At 39.1% G+C, this 17725-nt stretch overlaps 1 protein-coding gene across 1 annotated transcript in view; it reads left to right on the forward strand.

Annotated features, from left to right (window-relative positions):
- LOC112556412 (contactin-3-like) overlaps positions 1 to 16427 on the forward strand; it is a 31628-nt gene extending 15201 nt beyond the window's left edge. Inside the window, exons 3-27 of the mRNA XM_025225400.1 lie at positions 487 to 581; positions 862 to 947; positions 1179 to 1360; positions 1861 to 1968; positions 2294 to 2472; positions 2709 to 2862; positions 3251 to 3346; positions 4074 to 4174; positions 4900 to 5029; positions 5285 to 5393; positions 5829 to 6019; positions 6254 to 6529; positions 7131 to 7415; positions 7911 to 8071; positions 8422 to 8557; positions 8987 to 9151; positions 9482 to 9631; positions 9807 to 9901; positions 10425 to 10520; positions 11033 to 11180; positions 11408 to 11529; positions 12079 to 12274; positions 12544 to 12659; positions 12808 to 12985; positions 13577 to 16427. Of these exons, the coding sequence (XP_025081185.1) occupies positions 487 to 581; positions 862 to 947; positions 1179 to 1360; positions 1861 to 1968; positions 2294 to 2472; positions 2709 to 2862; positions 3251 to 3346; positions 4074 to 4174; positions 4900 to 5029; positions 5285 to 5393; positions 5829 to 6019; positions 6254 to 6529; positions 7131 to 7415; positions 7911 to 8071; positions 8422 to 8557; positions 8987 to 9151; positions 9482 to 9631; positions 9807 to 9901; positions 10425 to 10520; positions 11033 to 11180; positions 11408 to 11529; positions 12079 to 12274; positions 12544 to 12659; positions 12808 to 12985; positions 13577 to 13713 (3692 nt within the window). The 3' untranslated portion in view covers positions 13714 to 16427. The remainder of the gene's footprint in view (positions 1 to 486; positions 582 to 861; positions 948 to 1178; positions 1361 to 1860; positions 1969 to 2293; positions 2473 to 2708; positions 2863 to 3250; positions 3347 to 4073; positions 4175 to 4899; positions 5030 to 5284; positions 5394 to 5828; positions 6020 to 6253; positions 6530 to 7130; positions 7416 to 7910; positions 8072 to 8421; positions 8558 to 8986; positions 9152 to 9481; positions 9632 to 9806; positions 9902 to 10424; positions 10521 to 11032; positions 11181 to 11407; positions 11530 to 12078; positions 12275 to 12543; positions 12660 to 12807; positions 12986 to 13576) is intronic.
- Positions 16428 to 17725: the final 1298 nt, after the last annotated feature.

Below are 17725 nucleotides of genomic sequence, written 5' to 3' on the forward strand. Positions count from 1 at the left end.
TATGACTTATTGGTAGTAAGCTCGTCGGCTCCAAGAAGAGGCAGTCCCTAACCCATAGTTTCAGAATAATGTTAAGATATCGGGATCAGCATGGTGGAAACATCCCAGATGAAAACATGTCTCGACATAAAAATGCGAACGGCAGATTTAGCGGGGTACATTTATTTTATGAGTCTGATGCCGACACAGTGACAAATGTAAATATGTAATCTGTGTTTTTAGGCCCGAACATGTCAGTAACATTAAAACTGATTTGAAAAGTGGGAAAGAGATGCACGCACGTATTTACTATAATTACCTCCTCTGCTGGCTTCGGATACTTTTTATTTGTTTACAATTTGGAAGTCCTTTTAACAAGAAGCCAGAAAAACAGTTATATTTTATGACAGAGCTTGGATATAGAAGCCAGCAAGTCACACAATTTGTACAATATATTGAAAAATACGGCATCTTGTGTCTGCAAAAAGTTTCTGCTTTTCATTCCAGACTGTCCCGACCCATGGCATGCCTATGGAGACTTCTGTTACAAGTTTTCTGGCACTAACCTTCTCAAGTTTGACAGTGCCAATTCAGACTGTAATGTCAGTATTTGTTCTTTCTTTGTTCTGCATTTCCTTTTTAATGAGGCTTCTATCTATATATATATATAAGGTAACTTAGAAAAGCTTGTTTGTCAATATCTCTCTTTCTCTTTCTTTGTTTCCTTCATTAATATTTAACACATGTAATAATTTTCTTATTTTCTATAACTTTTGATTCATTACAAGTTAACGATAAATGATATAACGAAGTATTATAAGCAAACTACTTCATTTTTATTAATTTCTGATCCAAATTCATTTATATTCGCTGCCACCTCAGGGTAATGGAGCAAGTCTGGTGTATATAACATCGGCAGAAGAGCACAACTTCATTAAAAATTGGTTGGAAAAATTCGATCCCTTACAGTAAGTGGTATAAGTAGAAGGATATTTTGTTAATAAACACTAAGAGGCTTGTGCCAGTTGAGATGGGGTTTTTTAAGGAACAAAAAGTCCTTTTCAATGGTTAGCATCTACATCTCTGTTACTGCATTTGCTCATTCTGTCATGTGTCTGCGTTTAGAAATCCCTTCAACCTTCCTTCTCCTTTCCCGACCGAGACTCTTTGTGACGCAAAGACCTTATTTCCCTTCACAGCCGGAAGTGGCTGACCAGCGGCCATGGGTTGGCTAGCAAGGACACAGTGCAGGTAGGGGCTCTCCCGTACCAGTGGGTGGCCACGTCGTCGGCGTTGCGGCCCGACCTTCAGTTCTGGTTGCCAGGACAACCGAATGCCACCATGGACAAGTCGTCAGCTACCATTGCCTACACTTTTGGAGGTGAGCTGTAGCAAAGACCTCTCTTTCCCACCTCCTCCTCTCCCATTTTATATCTATCTTTGGACATGGCAGAAAAAGGTGGATTAGATAGTTTGGATCTGAACTAGGGGCACAACTTTTAGGACACGCTAGTTAAATAATGAGAGATATCGCCCATTTCTCAATAGATTTTCGACAGTTTGAAAATAAGGAAATATGGTATTGACAGCTATATGAAAAAGAAAATCAGAACCTTTGTAGAAAAAATTACCAGGCCAGCTTTATGATGAAAAACTATTTGGATTGCCCTAATATTTAAATATTGGTCCGCAACGTTCGGCGGTTTTCTTTACCTCTTCAGCGGTGCTTACCTGTGTCTCCTGTTATTGGCTTTCTTCTAAGCCGGTAGCTGTTCTAATTCGTTCACTTCCAGGCAGCGGTGAAGTTTTACGATGAGAGATGTTAAACATAAAACAAAGAAATCACCATCACCTTAATATTAGTTTCTGTTTTGGTCGCAGTGTCGGGATTTGGATGGAGTCTTGTACCGGAAGGTATTGAAAATGCATTTATTTGCAAGATCCCAAAAGTTGAAGCATATCGTATTCTGCAGCAAAGCCGGGACTTCGGTAGGTATACATTCTAAATCCTCCTCCTTCTCCTCCTTCTCCTCCTTCTCCTCCTCCTCCAACTTCGGAGTAAAAATTCGACAAAAATAAACTTAACAACAGACATATAAATATAGTTTATACACATCCACGTACTACAATTTAATGTCAGCAGATGATGTGGAGACTACATATGTGCTCTTAAATTTATTTAATATAATGATGAAATGGGTAGTAGTAGCAAATCAGTCACCGCACCCACCTGTCGTCACTGTGATTATGTCACCGTTATCGTTATTGAACTTCACTCCTGTCCTGACTAGATCTGTATTTTTGGTATTTGCAGACTTCGGCCTGCCCGCTACAGGTGTTAGCGTCATAGAGCGAGGCCCTCAGTTCATCTCGATGCCCAATTCTTTGGTGGTGGTCAGCTCCACGGGGGAGCCTGCAGTGCTGGAGTGCATAGCCTTTGGTACTCCAGAACCAAACTACAGATGGGTCCGCGGGAAAACTTTTGACGAGGAGGTCAGTTCAAAAAGTTTAAAAGGTCATGTGAGGGAACTGATCAACCGGTAATGTGAGAGTGAGAGTGGAGAGACTCCTTAGTGTCATTTTGTGTCATAGAGTCTGTCTCCACTGAGTTCATTTCCGGTCTATATTCTTAGTCATAATTGCTGATTCGCGTTGTTTGTAAACTGTTATCTGAGACTGTTCCCACTCCAGCCCTGCCTAACGAATTCAGCGTTGTGCATCTCTTAAAGGTTCTGCCCTCGACTGACTCTCGCTACAGCTTGATCAACGGCCGTCTGATCATAGAGAATCCGGTAGAGGCCAAGGACAGCGATTCTTACCGGTGTGAGGCCAGAAACAAGTTCGGAACCGTCATCTCCAGCTCTGTCGCCATTTCTTTTGGATGTTAGTATTAAGGAAGCAATAGTCTCCCTCTGACTGTTTTAGTAACTACGCCACAGTACGACTAAGTACCGACTGCAAGTTTTCTGATTTTCTCTGAGTTCGTATAGGTAATAACACAAAAGGACGAAGTCCACCGTAAATTTTAAGAACTACTCCAAATAAATGTGTCTAAAACGAGAAGAGCTCGTCTTCAGTTTATCTTGTTAGAACATACTTTTGCTTGTAAGAGTTAGATATGTTATTTTCGTTGTGCTGTATCTTCATAATATAATGTGTTATACTTTGATAGTACCAGGTGTATTATATTTTAATAGCATAAGGTGTGTTATATCTTACACCATGTTTAATAGCTTTATAAAATAAACTTTGTTATAACTTGCGGGGTCAGATCTCGCCGACTTCTCTAACGTACAGAATGCGCCGGTCCGCGCCAAAGCTTACGACGGTGTCGCCATTGAATGCAGCCAGATCACCTACAGGCCAGGTGAGGCAACCCAAAAACCTATCTTTCCATTTCCCAGAAAAAGAACAATTCGGGAAAGGCAGTACTGTCGCATCATCAGACATAAGGCACGAAGCGCACATCAAAGGGAGATAATTAAATGTTACAAGCAGAGTAACAAAGAGCTGGTTTCGATAGCTTCCCCTTGCAAGTTAACTTTCTGCTGTGTGAGTGCTGGGTTTGCAGAATAGGAATAAATACAGAAAAACAGAAGTGAAGGGAAAGAGAAGACGGTAAAGTCTTTGCATATAATTATATTTTTTTCGTTTAATTGAAAAAATTTTCACTGTCACTATTCTTCCTGATTCTGTCTTCGCATTTCACCATATAACAATTTGATAGGGCTGTAATCTTACTCCTAAATGCAAGGTCAATCACTAGGAGACATCAATAAGAATAGTTTCCATCATAGATCCTTTTGATGGTCATTATTTGGAGAGTTGGCGGATGTACATTATAAACCATAAATTATTAGAATTAAATCATCAACTTTTTAAACTGTGTGATGAAATGTTTTGAGTGATTCCGGATTGTTTGTTGTTAATTTTATTAATCATCGGTTACAAGGGGGTTTACAATATTGTAGATATATTTTCCATTATATGTATAGAGGTATAATTCTGAAACAAAAGTATTTTACGATTGTGTCCAGTGGTGTATGACTTATGCAGTGTTGCATTATTGGGTCCCGTGTTTATCTTTGTCACAGCGGTGCAATACCAGTGGCTGAAGGATAATGCGCAGTTCATGCGACCAGAATTTCAGTCATACATCTTTATCTCCAACAACGGGAAGCTGTACTTCTCTGAGGTGTGTAATGTCTGTGACAAACGTTTACCTTTCTGTCTACCTCCCAGTCTTTTTTCCACCTACATATCTGTCTGCTGTCAGCCTCCTTGCCTGTTTACCTGCCTGCTAGTCTAATCTATCTGCCTGTATTTGTCTGTCTGTATGACCGACTGCTTTCCTGTTTCCTTATTCCTATCTGATATGTCTACCTGTCTGCCTGTCTTTATGCCTACATTTCTGTCTACACGCCTGTGTCATTGCTTGCTTGCCTGTATCTCTGTCTCCATAACTGATATTTTCTGTCTGTTTATCTGCCTGCCTGTCTGTATGTCTAACTGGCAGTATGTCTGCCTACCGCCAGCCTAACTGTCTGTATTGTCATGTTTGTCTGAGTTCCTGTCTTGTTAATGTGGATTTATTTGTGTGCTTGTGTACTTCACTTTTCATGTGTTTAAATGCAGTGTAGACTTATTTGGATGTACTTTTCGCAAACATATAGTTAAGTCTATGTTTGTCATTCTGGAAGATTCTTTTTTTCAGTGTAAATGGGTGTAGATATTTGCATGTGAGAGCTCCCTGTGTGTGTTTGCGTGCGTGTGTGTGTGTGTGTGTGACGGAGGAGCACGTGGAAGAATGTGTTTGTGGAATACGTGCGATAGGTAGGTCAGTGTACGTTTAAATGCTGCATGTTGAGAGACGTGGATTTAACACAAGTATAAGCCTACCTTGATGTGTTACTGCAACAGGTAACGAGGTCTGACGAGGGACGCTACCAGTGTATCGCGGAGCTGACTGGGGTCAACCAGTTCACCATCGGAACCAATCAGCCCCCAACTCGATTCTCACTTCCCATACCTCTAGCTGTCAGTGACCAGAGTACGTCAGTCACGCTTGAGCTGTTTAATCAGTCTTAATCACATCGTTTGCACACACAGACACGCACATGCTATACCATGAACATTAGTTTCACTGTGATCGTCGTCGTCGTCGTCGTCGTCGTCGTTGTTGTTGTCATCATCATCATCATCATCATCATCATCATCATCATCATTTAAACTCATTTGAATACATCAGAAACAAGATGATTTTACAAGCTAATACCGCTGCTGCTAACAAACGTTTATCTCCTAGCCCCAAAGTCCAACTGGGGACCAGAAATCCAGAACGACTTCCCGGCTGTTTTTCCCCAGCCCCCACTAAGAGGCCAGGATGTACGGCTGGAATGTTTTGCCTACGGCTCGTAAGTCGATCTGCTTAACATTTTATATGCAACAATTTACAAAGTTTCCTATCAGTAGTTAAGACTTCATGAGCTTTATTTAGGTCTGACGTTAAAGCTTTCTTGTCTACTCATTAATTTGTTACACGCAAAGGTTTCGAAAGCTCTTCAAAGTCTTGTGAAATGCATTTTTAATTAGTGAGCAAAGCTTGGTGCACGATATTATATTCCATAATCTGGGTGAAGTCTCTTGCTTGCCGTTCTTTAGATACACACTTACAAAAATCACCATGAACAGAAAAAGAGTAATCGGGAAGTATCGTACATCTACACATATGTGTAATTAACACATGGTCTCAACTCTCATGTTGGCTGTAGCCTCACTCATATGCGTCTTTAAAAATACATGAAGCTCATCTGTAGTCGCTTTTTGCAACTGTCTTTGGTTGTGTACAGATCAACAACTCCGTTCTACTATTCCTGGCAGCGCGTGGGCCTTCCCATTCCAGACTCGGCAGTCCTCCAGGATCACAACCGGGTGTTGATCATCCGTAATGCCCAGCTGGAGGACGCCGGCACCTACACATGTACCGTCACCAGGACGTCGAGTGCTAAGGACACTCGTTCCGTCTACCTGTCTCTTGGAGGTAAGTGAACAACAGACAGTGCAAACCTTGCACCTTTGACAATTTGTTCAGAACATTTATGTTTCCATACCATAACTTAAAATAGGCGCGGTGCAGTGCTATTTCGGAAAATCTGGTTGACTACCCGTACCCAAGATACACAGACATCAGGATTGCACATGGACACGTCTATGCAATTTTGTTAACTACAATCACTCACATAAACATGTATCAAAGCCAAAACATATTTTTCAGCACGACCATATTTCGTCGCTCCTCTGAAGCATCAGCACGCTGACATCCGTGGCCATCTTACCTGGAAATGCGAGGCCAGAGGAAACCCGTCTCCTGTCTACCGCTGGTACAAGAATGGCCATCCTCTAACCTCTGACCCCAATACTCGAGTGCAGGTGTCCAAAAACATACTTGTGATAACAAACTTGGACGCCTCTATGCACGAAGGGATGTACCAGTGCGAGGCTGTCAACACTTACGGTTCCGAAATGAGCAACGCGCAGCTGAGAGTTCTGTGTGAGTGTCTTGAGCTTCTTGATGACTATTGTTACTTTTTAGTGACATCTGTTGATGAATGCCATTACTTCGTGATAACTCTTAGTATTTAACATTGACAATCGTTACTACATGAACAAAAATGCCATTATTTGTTTAAGAACACATCTTTTAACGTCGAGACAGTTTTTCGAGACATTTCGATTTAAGCTGGTGACAGATCTTTAAGCAAGTTTTATTGACCAAGAAATTGCAAAGTACTAGTGCAGCCCTTCTGAAGGAGAAAGAAAATGGCGTCAGGACGACCAGCTAAGAGTGTTGTCGTGATCCGAGGCAAAACACGAGAGGCGATAAAAGCTTTACTGAATTCTTCAGTAAAAAAAATTGTGCATAGGAACGAACTCTACGAAGGTGGAAGGGTGGTAAACAACTTGATAGAGGGTTTGAATGTGCTTATGGGTCGGATAGCACACGTCCCAATTCAAGAGATTTGTTCTAATTAATCACGAAGTTTGTTAGTGACAAAGTCGTCCTTGTTCTCAAAATTCATATTGAAATCATCGACGAGGAGTGTCAAAATAAAATTGTCAATGAAATTGTTTCCTTTCTTTTTATTTAACAGCTTTTCCTCCATCCTTTTCCAAAAACCCGCTTCCTGATCAAATGTCTGGAGCAGTGGGAGGTGACATCGTCATTCAGTGCAACCCAGAAGGAGCCCCACTGCCTCAGATCACGTGGCTGCGCAATGGTGGTGAGCTGACGACAGGCACAGACGGTCGCTACATACAGTATCCCAATGGAGATCTGCTGATAAAGACTTTACAAAGTTCGGACGCTGGTACATTCACATGTAAAGCTGTCAATGATGGTGGAGAAGCCGAGAGCTCCACCACAATTTTTGTCGCGAGTAAGTTTTGGCGAAATGTCGCTGTTGTGGTGACATCCTTTGTAAGTAAATCAACATATATGTACAAATTTTTGAAACGGAAATGTCAGAAGTGAGTTATATAATGCAATTACTACTCGAAAATTCACAGTGCCAGACATATTTATGTGTAAAATATTTTTAAATAGATGTTTTTCAACAGAGCGTTGTTTGCTCGACCTACTCTAGCTGCAGAGGTTAACCAAAGTACCTCTCTATAATAATAATAATAATAATAATAATAATAATAATAATAATAATAATAATAATAATAATAATAATAATCCCCTTTTCCAGCTGTTGGAAAGAGTTTCAGGGAGGCAATGAGTTGGCACAATAGAGAGTTCACCTGTTGTTTGTTTGCGTTTTGAGAAAGAGGAAAGAAGAATCCTGGGAGAAACGAATCAAAAAAGATCATTATATTCAATTTTTGATGAACAGAAGAGATTTACTTGAGTTTTCTCTTGTTATTACCAGGTGGCGCTGCTATAGCGACCGGTCCATCCGCAGTCAGCGCTATTGTCAATGAAACCGCCTTTCTGCAATGTTTAGCTTCTAGGGATCCCACTACAGATGTGAACTATGTTTGGTACTTCAACAATTATCTACTGGATATTTCAGATCCAACATTTTCTGTAGTAAGTTTGGAGTACTTTTTTCTTTTCTTTATTTCTGATGCAAGATCTCTCTTTATCACACAGGTATTGACGATTGGAGATCGGTTGGCAGGTGTCAGTTAAAAACAAATAGAAACTTTATATAAATCAAACTAAAATAATTTAATACATGTCAAGGTATTTAATCTTTACACAAATGTATTTGGTTAATTTATTTGAATTAGGAAAGTTGTATTCGACGCTTTGTTCATCTGCTTCAAGACTTTTTCTTCATTCCCATAGAAAGATGTCATTAACAGTGGACTGGTGTCCAGAATACTTTTCACTGGCATTATTGGCTTAAATAGCACTTTTTTGCTCATGTTCTCAAGGTGGATGATACACAGACATCTAGCCGAACTGGTTTGTACATCAAGGGTGTTCAGTTCAAACACGAAGGGCAATACACCTGTGTTCTTCAGACGCCGTTTACTGCAGACTCCAAAAGTGGATACTTGACCGTTAGAGGTGTTTATTCCAGCTTTCTCCTGCACTCTCTCACATTTTCTCTCACTTTCCCCTTAACAAAATTTCTGACACGTCTTTCTCTGCAGAATCATGATACCCTTAGATTATATTACCCTATTCCTCTTTGCGTTTTCTATATTTGTTCGTTTTCAGTTATCTTTAATTAGTCATCAATACTGTTGTTTATCCTCTGGTCCTTTGTATGTTGTTCATGTCTCGTATTATTATTATGAGTAGTAGGTGTAGTAGTAGCAGCAGCAGCAGCAGCATAAAAATAGACAATGGGCATGATTATCTTGTTGAGAAGATTCTGTAGTTAAAGTGCTTGTCGAAAGTAGCACTTTCCAGTCGTGATGTTGTTTTGACTAGATTTGACTGCTAATGTGGAAATCATTGCATGAAACTCTTTTCTTTGTCCACCCCATGCAGGACCACCCAGTATGCCAGCAGGCTTGTATGTGAAAACGGAGTCAGTCACTCAGAACAGCATCATGGTGATGTGGACAGTCGGAGCTGACAATGGCGGGGCGGTCGTGGCCTTCATCGTGGAGGCCGAGAACGAGTTCCACCCGAATGACTGGCAACCTGTCCTTAGTGAGTCTCGTAGCTGGACGAAAGCAGGGGAGAATAAATCAAATTGTGGGAAGAAATACTCTTCATTTATATCTAGCGGTTTTCTTCACTACCAAAGGTGGGTTGAATATAGAAACACACCCAAGCACACGAGCACAAGCCTAAAGAGAAGAAATCAAGTGTACGTTTATACATACAGTGACAGGTACCAACCGCCTCAGTTGCACCGAACACAAATATAATAAGTTGTAAAATGTCGAACCAGCGTGTAGCTTTTTGTAGTTGTATTGAAAACTACTGTGGAAAGAAGATGTAAAACTAACTAGCCTACATTTCTCTGTGCAACAACAGCTGCAGCAGCAAAAGACACATTACCAGCTGACATACTTCAAACAGACAAGCGAGGTGTGCAGGTAGAGAACCTCAATCCGGGTACTGGATACCGTTTCCGGGTGTTGGGGCAAAATGAGTTTGGCATCGGCACACCCAGCACGCCATCAGGTAGCCTTTTCCACTTTCTTAGAATCCTGTTTACTACACAATAATATATGATGAAAGATTATCGTTGGAGTGTTATCGCTGTATTCATTGTGTTCGGTTTAAGCGGGTCACGAGTTTGCATCATATCATTGATACAAACAACTTTCACTAACATTGTATTCTTTTATCGTTACAGCAATCGTGAAAACACTGGACGCCCCTCCAGCAGTGGCCCCAAACAATGTTCGAGGAGGAGGGGGTAGCGTTGGAGATTTAACTATAAGATGGGATGTAAGTAGAATCTCTATGGCCTCTTCTACCCACTCTCCCACTCACTCTCTCACTCCTAATCACATTTTACAGATGAGGAAAGATAGGAAGAGGTGAGACAACAGAAGCAGAAGAGAATTTGAATATTTTAGCTTTTAACTTAGTACAGTTTTGATGCTAGTCAGTCTTGGTTACAAACACACAGAGTAATTGTCATACAACACTGATGAAGGCGAAGACAAGGGATTGAGAAATTAGAGAGGCATGTTGTGATAATAAACAAAACGAACTTTCTCCGGCACCGCTCTCTCATAACCACAGATATGTGTTCCCCGGTACAAGTCTGTCTACTTCTACACACAATCAAAAAGCCTACATATCTTCTAAAAACTTAAAGTACGATTTAATCGTTCTTAATATGTACACGAAACTGAGGAGCAAAGGGGATGGAAAGGATGCACTGCTTTTTTATAGTTTTAATATTGAGGCTCGAGTCACACACAGTTAAATCTCGCTGTTTGTTTGTGTTTGTGTATTGATACAGCTGTTAGACCGGTCTGAATGGGGCAGCTCGTCAATACATTACCGTGTTTTCTGGAGAAAGAAGACCGACGCAGAGAATGCAGGACGTTGGCAGTCGGTCAGTAACCATGGTCAAACATATTCCTTACAAAGTAGGAATCATTGCATGGGTTTGTGTATGCGTGCGTGCGTGCGTGCGTGCGTTCCTGTGGCAGTTGGTCGTTAAATGTTAAGGACATAAAGTCTTAGTAAGAGAGTCGCTTTGGAGAAAACATTGTGCGTGTCTAATATATTTTTAGATCATAGTAAGTTGAATTCTGATACTCTGAGAAAGAAAACAAACCTTTGAGTGTTTAGGTTCTATTTACATGAATAGCCGGTTACTGTCTGTGCGGTCTCCTTACTTCATTTCTACATATCTCTAGTACACATAGCAGCAAACAAATTGGAAGCAAGTGCTGGTTGATTGAGTAAAAGGCTGCAGAAAAGAGCAACAAACACATCACAAATAAAAGACAAAGAAAAAAAAAATTATTAATTGCTGATTATTCAGTGTGGGCATTTTCTTGCATGATATTCTCCGTAAAACATAAATGCCGCTAATGAATTGTTTAATCGTGTTTATTAAAGGCAACAAAAACTGGGACAGACGATCATCATGTTACCCTTGTAGGAATAGAAAACTTCTTCCTGCTGTATGAGGTGAAAGTTCAAGCTATCAATCCCCTCGGACAAGGACCCAATTCTTCCATCGAAGAAGTCTATTCGGCTGAAGACTGTGAGTTATTAATTAAGCATCGATGGATTATTAATTTTGCCATGAAAATACTCCTTAGAAATGCACACGTTCTTTAAAGCAGACGTGTGACGTTTCCTACATAATCTTTTATATTTTCGTCTCGAGATGTTGAACAGGGTAGCCCTGATATGAGATCAGGCACCAAGTCTGATAGGCAGGATCAGAGATTACTTGCGATCCTTTTCAATTTTTGTTCAATTTTGCAGTGCCACTGGGCGTTCCCACCAACGTTGTCTCAAACACTTACAACAGCTCCACGATTGAAGTGTCGTGGACACCTGTACCTGACACACGAGAGGCTGCCAGGGGTCATATTTTGGGCTACCAGGTGAGAAGACGATTTTCCCTGAGCATTGAACATTGTTTATCGAAACGACAAAAAGGGCAAAAAACGAAAAACTGCTTTGCTTTCATGCAAATGAAATCTCTGAATGCACTTAGAAAGCAGTGGATTCGTTGATTTTTATGTATTTATTATTTTTTGCGTTATCTGGACCAGTGAAATTTATTTCTCGCGGTTCACATAAAACTCAAAATTTTCTTTTAAAAGACAAAATTTGCGTTTTAACCACAAATATGCCTTTTTGTAAACCTGTGATAAAAAATATTAAGAATACAACGCATTATGTAGCACCTTACCCCAACACCAGCTTCAAATGTTTGACATATAGCAACACAAGCACATACCTTTCTAGGGTATGAATCAAGTACATTTTCATAAACAGGCATGTACAACACACTCTCTCTTTGTGGGGGTTTTCTTTTCTTTTTTTTTTTCTTTTTTTTTTGGAATAGTTGTACAATATATAGAACTCTTTTGACTGAACATTAATGGTTTTATCTGTTTTCTTTGGTATATATTTTCTACATCTTACAGATCAACTACTGGCCGGAGGATCTTGACGCTACTCGAAAAGAGGACTGGCAGTTTATTCGTTACTATGGAGACGTGAGCAGCGGACTTGTCATTAATCTGGGTGTACAGGTGAACACGTGGGTGGGCGTGCAAGTTGTCAATTCTGCTGGCCTCGGTCCACTGTCCGAACAATACTTGATGGAGACAGCATTCTACCGTGAGTAAAACTCTATAGACATGGCACATTTGTATTCATACGTCCGCATATATATATAAACACATTAAAAACAGACATCAGGACATCTTATGTTACTTTGATGGCACAAAGAAAAGTAAAGTATATTCTAAGAAAATCTTTATACTGACCATACCAATCACTCCAACCCAAAAATAAAGATAACTATTTGAAAGTAACACATGCTTATAAATCAAAGGAGACAGCCACATTTGCTTTATTTATTATTTTGTATGATTGTTTATTTTTAGCGGCCTGGCATTATCCAGAAGAAATTCGAGTGTTTTCTGTCGGAGTTGGGCGAGTTAAAATCTGGTGGCGGGGTATATTGACCACAACGTGGGAGGCTGGACTGACGGCCTATGTGGTAAGAATTATTATGCATGCTTGATAAAACAAAAAAATAAAAAGCCAACCAAGTGGCAGACGAAAATGTGAAATGGTTCGAGTACGTAAGACAAGGGAGAATATTCTTCTTCATTTTTATCTTTCCTTGTTTGATTTTGTGTCCCAAGGTATTTTACTGGAATGCCAACGAAGACTTCAGAACGCGACAGGAGCATCACGTGAAGTTCCCCGCCAATGAGGCTATACTGGACGGCCTGGAAACAAATATTCTCTATGCCATAAGAATCTGTGGCCTTAATCAGGGTGGCTACGGCGCTAGGTCACCAACACAATACTTCACTTTTGGTAAGCTTCATTCAGCTTTGTACAGTATTTAAAGGCCATTGCAATAGCAATGAATTATCTACCTAGGCGGAAAATATCTCGATGTCAAATAAGTGAAAATATGCCGGGAGATGGCGAGGGAAGAAAAGGGGTGTTTCGTGGTCACAACAGTCCCAGAAAGATAACTAGGGTTTGTTGACACTTTGGTCGTACAGTTTTGTTTTGATTTCTTCATCTCATTCTACTTACAGTTTTCATTGGATGCACAAAATAAAGTCATTCAGTCTGCGTTTTGGAGAGATAAACAATCGGCCTCATTCTAAATTTGGTAATAATAAAGAATCTTTTCTTAAGCTCCAAAATCAAGCTAAGAAGATGCGGGGCTCAGAAGAATGTCTGCAAGTCCTTTTGCTTATTTTTCAGAACTAGACTTAAGGTATTTCCCTAATTTTTGTCACGGTTTCCGAGGAATGCAAGTACTGAGACTATGAAGCATTCACGCCTAAATTCGGATTTGTAAGGTGTAAGTGTTATTTATCAGTCACTCGCCTGTAATGACACTACATCTATGTTTTTATACCCTAGTATTTACTTATTATTATTTATTTTCAGAGGGATCTGTCTTCATCGATTATAGCTTATCGCAAGCGATCGATACATACCTGGCACAAGCTACCTGTCCAAGACCGACTAGCATCATCCTGCTTCTCCTTGCATTACACACATTTTTCTCCTGGATTGGTAGCTAACATGTCTTCTCTTCCCACGACTACCTTTATCAGGATTTTGGCATAAAGCTATAAATTACACGGTGTTTTACAAGTGAATGTTCTCGAAATAAGACGACCTACACCTACATGTGTTGCTTATGTGTGTTCAACGCAGTACGGATATACTAACGGCCACTGAAGTACTGTGATGGATGCTTAGATGTGTTGCAAGCTACTTCTCGCCATTGTATGATTGTCTTCACCTGGGAGTGTTTCTAAGGACTATTCTACGGAATGTTTTTTTTTAGCCGGAAATGTTGTTTATAACATGTTCTCTAGAGTATTCCTGCATGTGTTGTGAAAAAATCCGCTGTTTCCGGCACGGTCGCAGTGGTCATCACCTGGATGTGTTACTAACGAGTGCTCACAGAGAAGTATGTATTCACCTGGATATATTGCTCACGAGTGATAGCTGAAGTACGAGTCCTGAAGCCAAATGTCGAGTGGATGAAAGTTGATACAAGTGTACAGGGGAATTAGGAGAATTATTCTAATCTTCAGACACTGCTGACGGACTAGCAGATGAAGGGTGAATGTGAATTGAGACATGAGACTTTTCACTGTCATAGGTTTGCTCACATGGAGGGTACTAACAATCTAGTATCGTCGTTTTCATTGCCAAATTATTGGCGTTTATCGTTGTTTGAAATATTTTTAATTTTTACGAACTTAGGGAGGAGTCTTTAGGAAACATTATTTTTATTTTCGCTTGTGCTCGCTGTTCTTTATATAAGATTGCAAAAGTCTACACGATGATGACAAAATAATTTTAAAATTTACAGTGGCAAGAATCCTTTTATGATAAATGTTTTTGTTGTAAATATTGTACTTACTGTGCTCACTGAGGAAACAAAAACGATTTTCGTAAGCAAATAAAGCAGTGGTCAGCTCATTAACATATTTTCGTTAGTTAACATTAAATAGTTATTTTATTTTTATACCCGACGTTTTGGTTCTTAACATTTTTTATGCAAAAGCTTCTAAAGTGGGGAAAGCAAATAGCCAGGTGGTTAGACCACAAGCTTCTGAAGTAGAAGGCGCGTACACTATTGGGTTCGATACCCCTCTAGCGCAGCATATTTTTCTGCAGTTGACCCAATTGTCGAATGAGCACATGATCCCGTAAAGCAGTACAGTGAGGCAGAGAGGAGGAGGAGATTAGCATCGTCTTAACAAATATTAAGTGGCCCCGAGCAAACATCCCACTCTCCAAAGAGTGAAAAATGACAAGACTATGTCATTACCAATTTTGAAATGTTTTCAGTTGTACGATATTTGCTTTTTGGTTTTTTCCCTGTTTATCCGCACTTTACCTTTTCTGCTAAACATTCACTAAGTATTCATACTAAACAGAGTCTTTATTCATCCGTGTGAATGTGTACGCTGTTAAAATTACTCGAGAGAAGGCCAGCATGGTCCATGTCAAGGACTGATTTTATCAAAGTTTATGTTTATCGAAATATGGACTTTTCAAACTGTTTGGCATGCAAACTTTATCCAAAATACATAAATTACACCTCCCTCTCTCTCTCTCTCTCTGATACATATATATATCTAAAATTGTCTTACCTAAGTTCTCGAAGCATTGACGTACAAATATTATTATTTGGGAATAGTTTATTTTATTACTCAGATTACTATTTATTGCTTACTGTTAGACCGTAAAGGGGGCGTACACCACACTGTCGCCACTGTCGTGCGACCTCAGGATCCCCAACTCAGAGTGGGGCAATCGGGTCTGGTTTAGTAATGTGAGCTGCCACGATACTCTGCCCCAGACCATCGCCCCAGGGTACCTTAGCAGGTGGTCGACAGGAAAAACTATCTGGTAAGAGGAAAAATGTGCTGCTCAAGTGGTGAAGCTATAAATAGCACAACGTTTGTAAGTATAATGGTATGTAGAATATATATACACTATACTAAAAGTAATGTTCACTTTAGGATTGTGCCTACTTATGATCCATGACTACTCTTGTACACTGTGTACGAGGTTTGTAGTGCGTCCACATGGAGCATCTGAAATGCTTCTAAATGTTTTACTGAACATCAACTTCATTCCTAGATAACAACGATGAAATCAGTTACTGCTTTAACTTGCTTTCTGTAAGACACAAACAGTTTGAAAAGCTGATATGTCGACAGGATTCTTTAAATGGGGTAAGAGGAGCCTGTGTTTGTTGACCATGTTGTGCCAGTATTAATTACTTGTTACTTATCTCCTTTTCTCTAAATCCGCTAAATGCGAGCGTGAGTGTTGTGTGTATTTGTGTGTGAGAGAGAGAGCGAGAAAAAGAGAATTTAAAAGAGAATACATGTGTGCGAGTGTATGCACACTAAAACTAACATGAACGAAGAGTTTTCATCTTTGTGTTTGCCATGTGAATGTGATAAAAAAAATATGAAAATTAATGTTGTCCATAAAAGGTTTTACATGAAGCTGCATAAGGCCATAACGTTCACAAATATGAAATTAAATCTTATTCAGTCTCAAGAATTAGGTGGCTTCAAAATATGCATAATCTGAAATACAGATTTTTTTGTGCATACAGAAGAAAGAGGAGTTAAAAAGACTATTATTTGCTCCACGAATGAGTGTACTAATAAAGATTGTGTAAATGAGAAATACCTTTTAAAGAGTAAATGTGAGAGATGTTTTACAACTTATTAAAAAAACTTATAAAAGGTGAAGTTCACAAATCTGAGAATGGAATCTGAGAATCTGTTGCTTAAACGGTGCAGCTTGTTTGTGAATTTTTTCATATTTTTGCAGATTCCGATTAAGTTTTCGATAAGAACAATGCTAAAATGTTAACTGTGAAGGTTGTTACAGTGTTAACTTTTCACACTTAAATTCAAAGCCACATACAATTGAAGTATTCAGATCAGCAGCTGAAGAACACTAATAATAAACACTTCATAATGCTGAAAACAAGACGAAATGTAATTTTCAAGTTGTAAATATTTGCCGTTGATAAGCCAGTTCCGTTTATTTGTGACAAATATAGAGGTTTATTTTTTTATTTACTGGGTACGGTTTATATACAGGAGACCTCAATAGACCGAAATTTACGGTGTATATTTTAATGTAATTTGTGTTGTGTTTGGGTATGTACATTTGTTGTTTGCTGTAGTTTGACACTTTTCAACACATTTTTCACGGTTTACTAGCTGAAACGACTTTAGACACGCTTTAAATTTTAGTTTCGTTCTCTTTTTTAATCTCTACATTTGTTCTTGTGAGCTTGATATTTTTTTAATTTGTTTACTGCAATACCCAGATAAGCACATTAAGAGACAAGGAAATAAAAGGACACACACACACATTTCAGAAAACAAACAGGAATTTTTCAGGTGTGAATGTTTTAGTGAAAAGAATATTCAGCAATGTGTTTGAAATTATACAAATACTACACATAAAAATCCCGTACACATACAAAATGATCAAAGATGTCTTCAAGGACTTCAGGCATTAAGAGTATAAATATCTGCACTTATATTTGTGTACAGAATAAACACAGAACACAAATAGAGCAAAATAAATACAGAAAAGCTACTTCCACAAGTGGCAAAGTAAGCTTTGAGGCAAAATGAAGGAAAACATTGTATCAATTTAACCATGTGGCAAAAGTGAGATAAATTGGTGGTTAAATAAATCTGTAGCTATATTTTGATAATTATGATTTGTAGTTATTTCAATTTAGTCCTTATTAGGCAGTTTTGAGTGAGAGACTAAGATTGTTACGGATGTGTCCTCAAAAGTAAGGGATTTATCTGAAGATGCACATCTTTGGTAACTAAGAACAATGCCTTATCAGTGTTCTTTTTATATATAAAAAAACTTCGTACATGAGAGCAAAATTTATGGGTTTTTATTCGCTCTGACCACTTCTGTAAAGATGATTAAGATATTTTTCAAGAAATAATGCAGTCTTATTAATTTTGAAAAGGAGTAAAACAATCTAATTATCTCATCTCACAAATGCTATCTCTA

The sequence above is a fragment of the Pomacea canaliculata genome, linkage group LG2 (genome assembly GCF_003073045.1).
Source record: "Pomacea canaliculata isolate SZHN2017 linkage group LG2, ASM307304v1, whole genome shotgun sequence".
Lineage (NCBI taxonomy): Eukaryota > Metazoa > Mollusca > Gastropoda > Architaenioglossa > Ampullariidae > Pomacea > Pomacea canaliculata.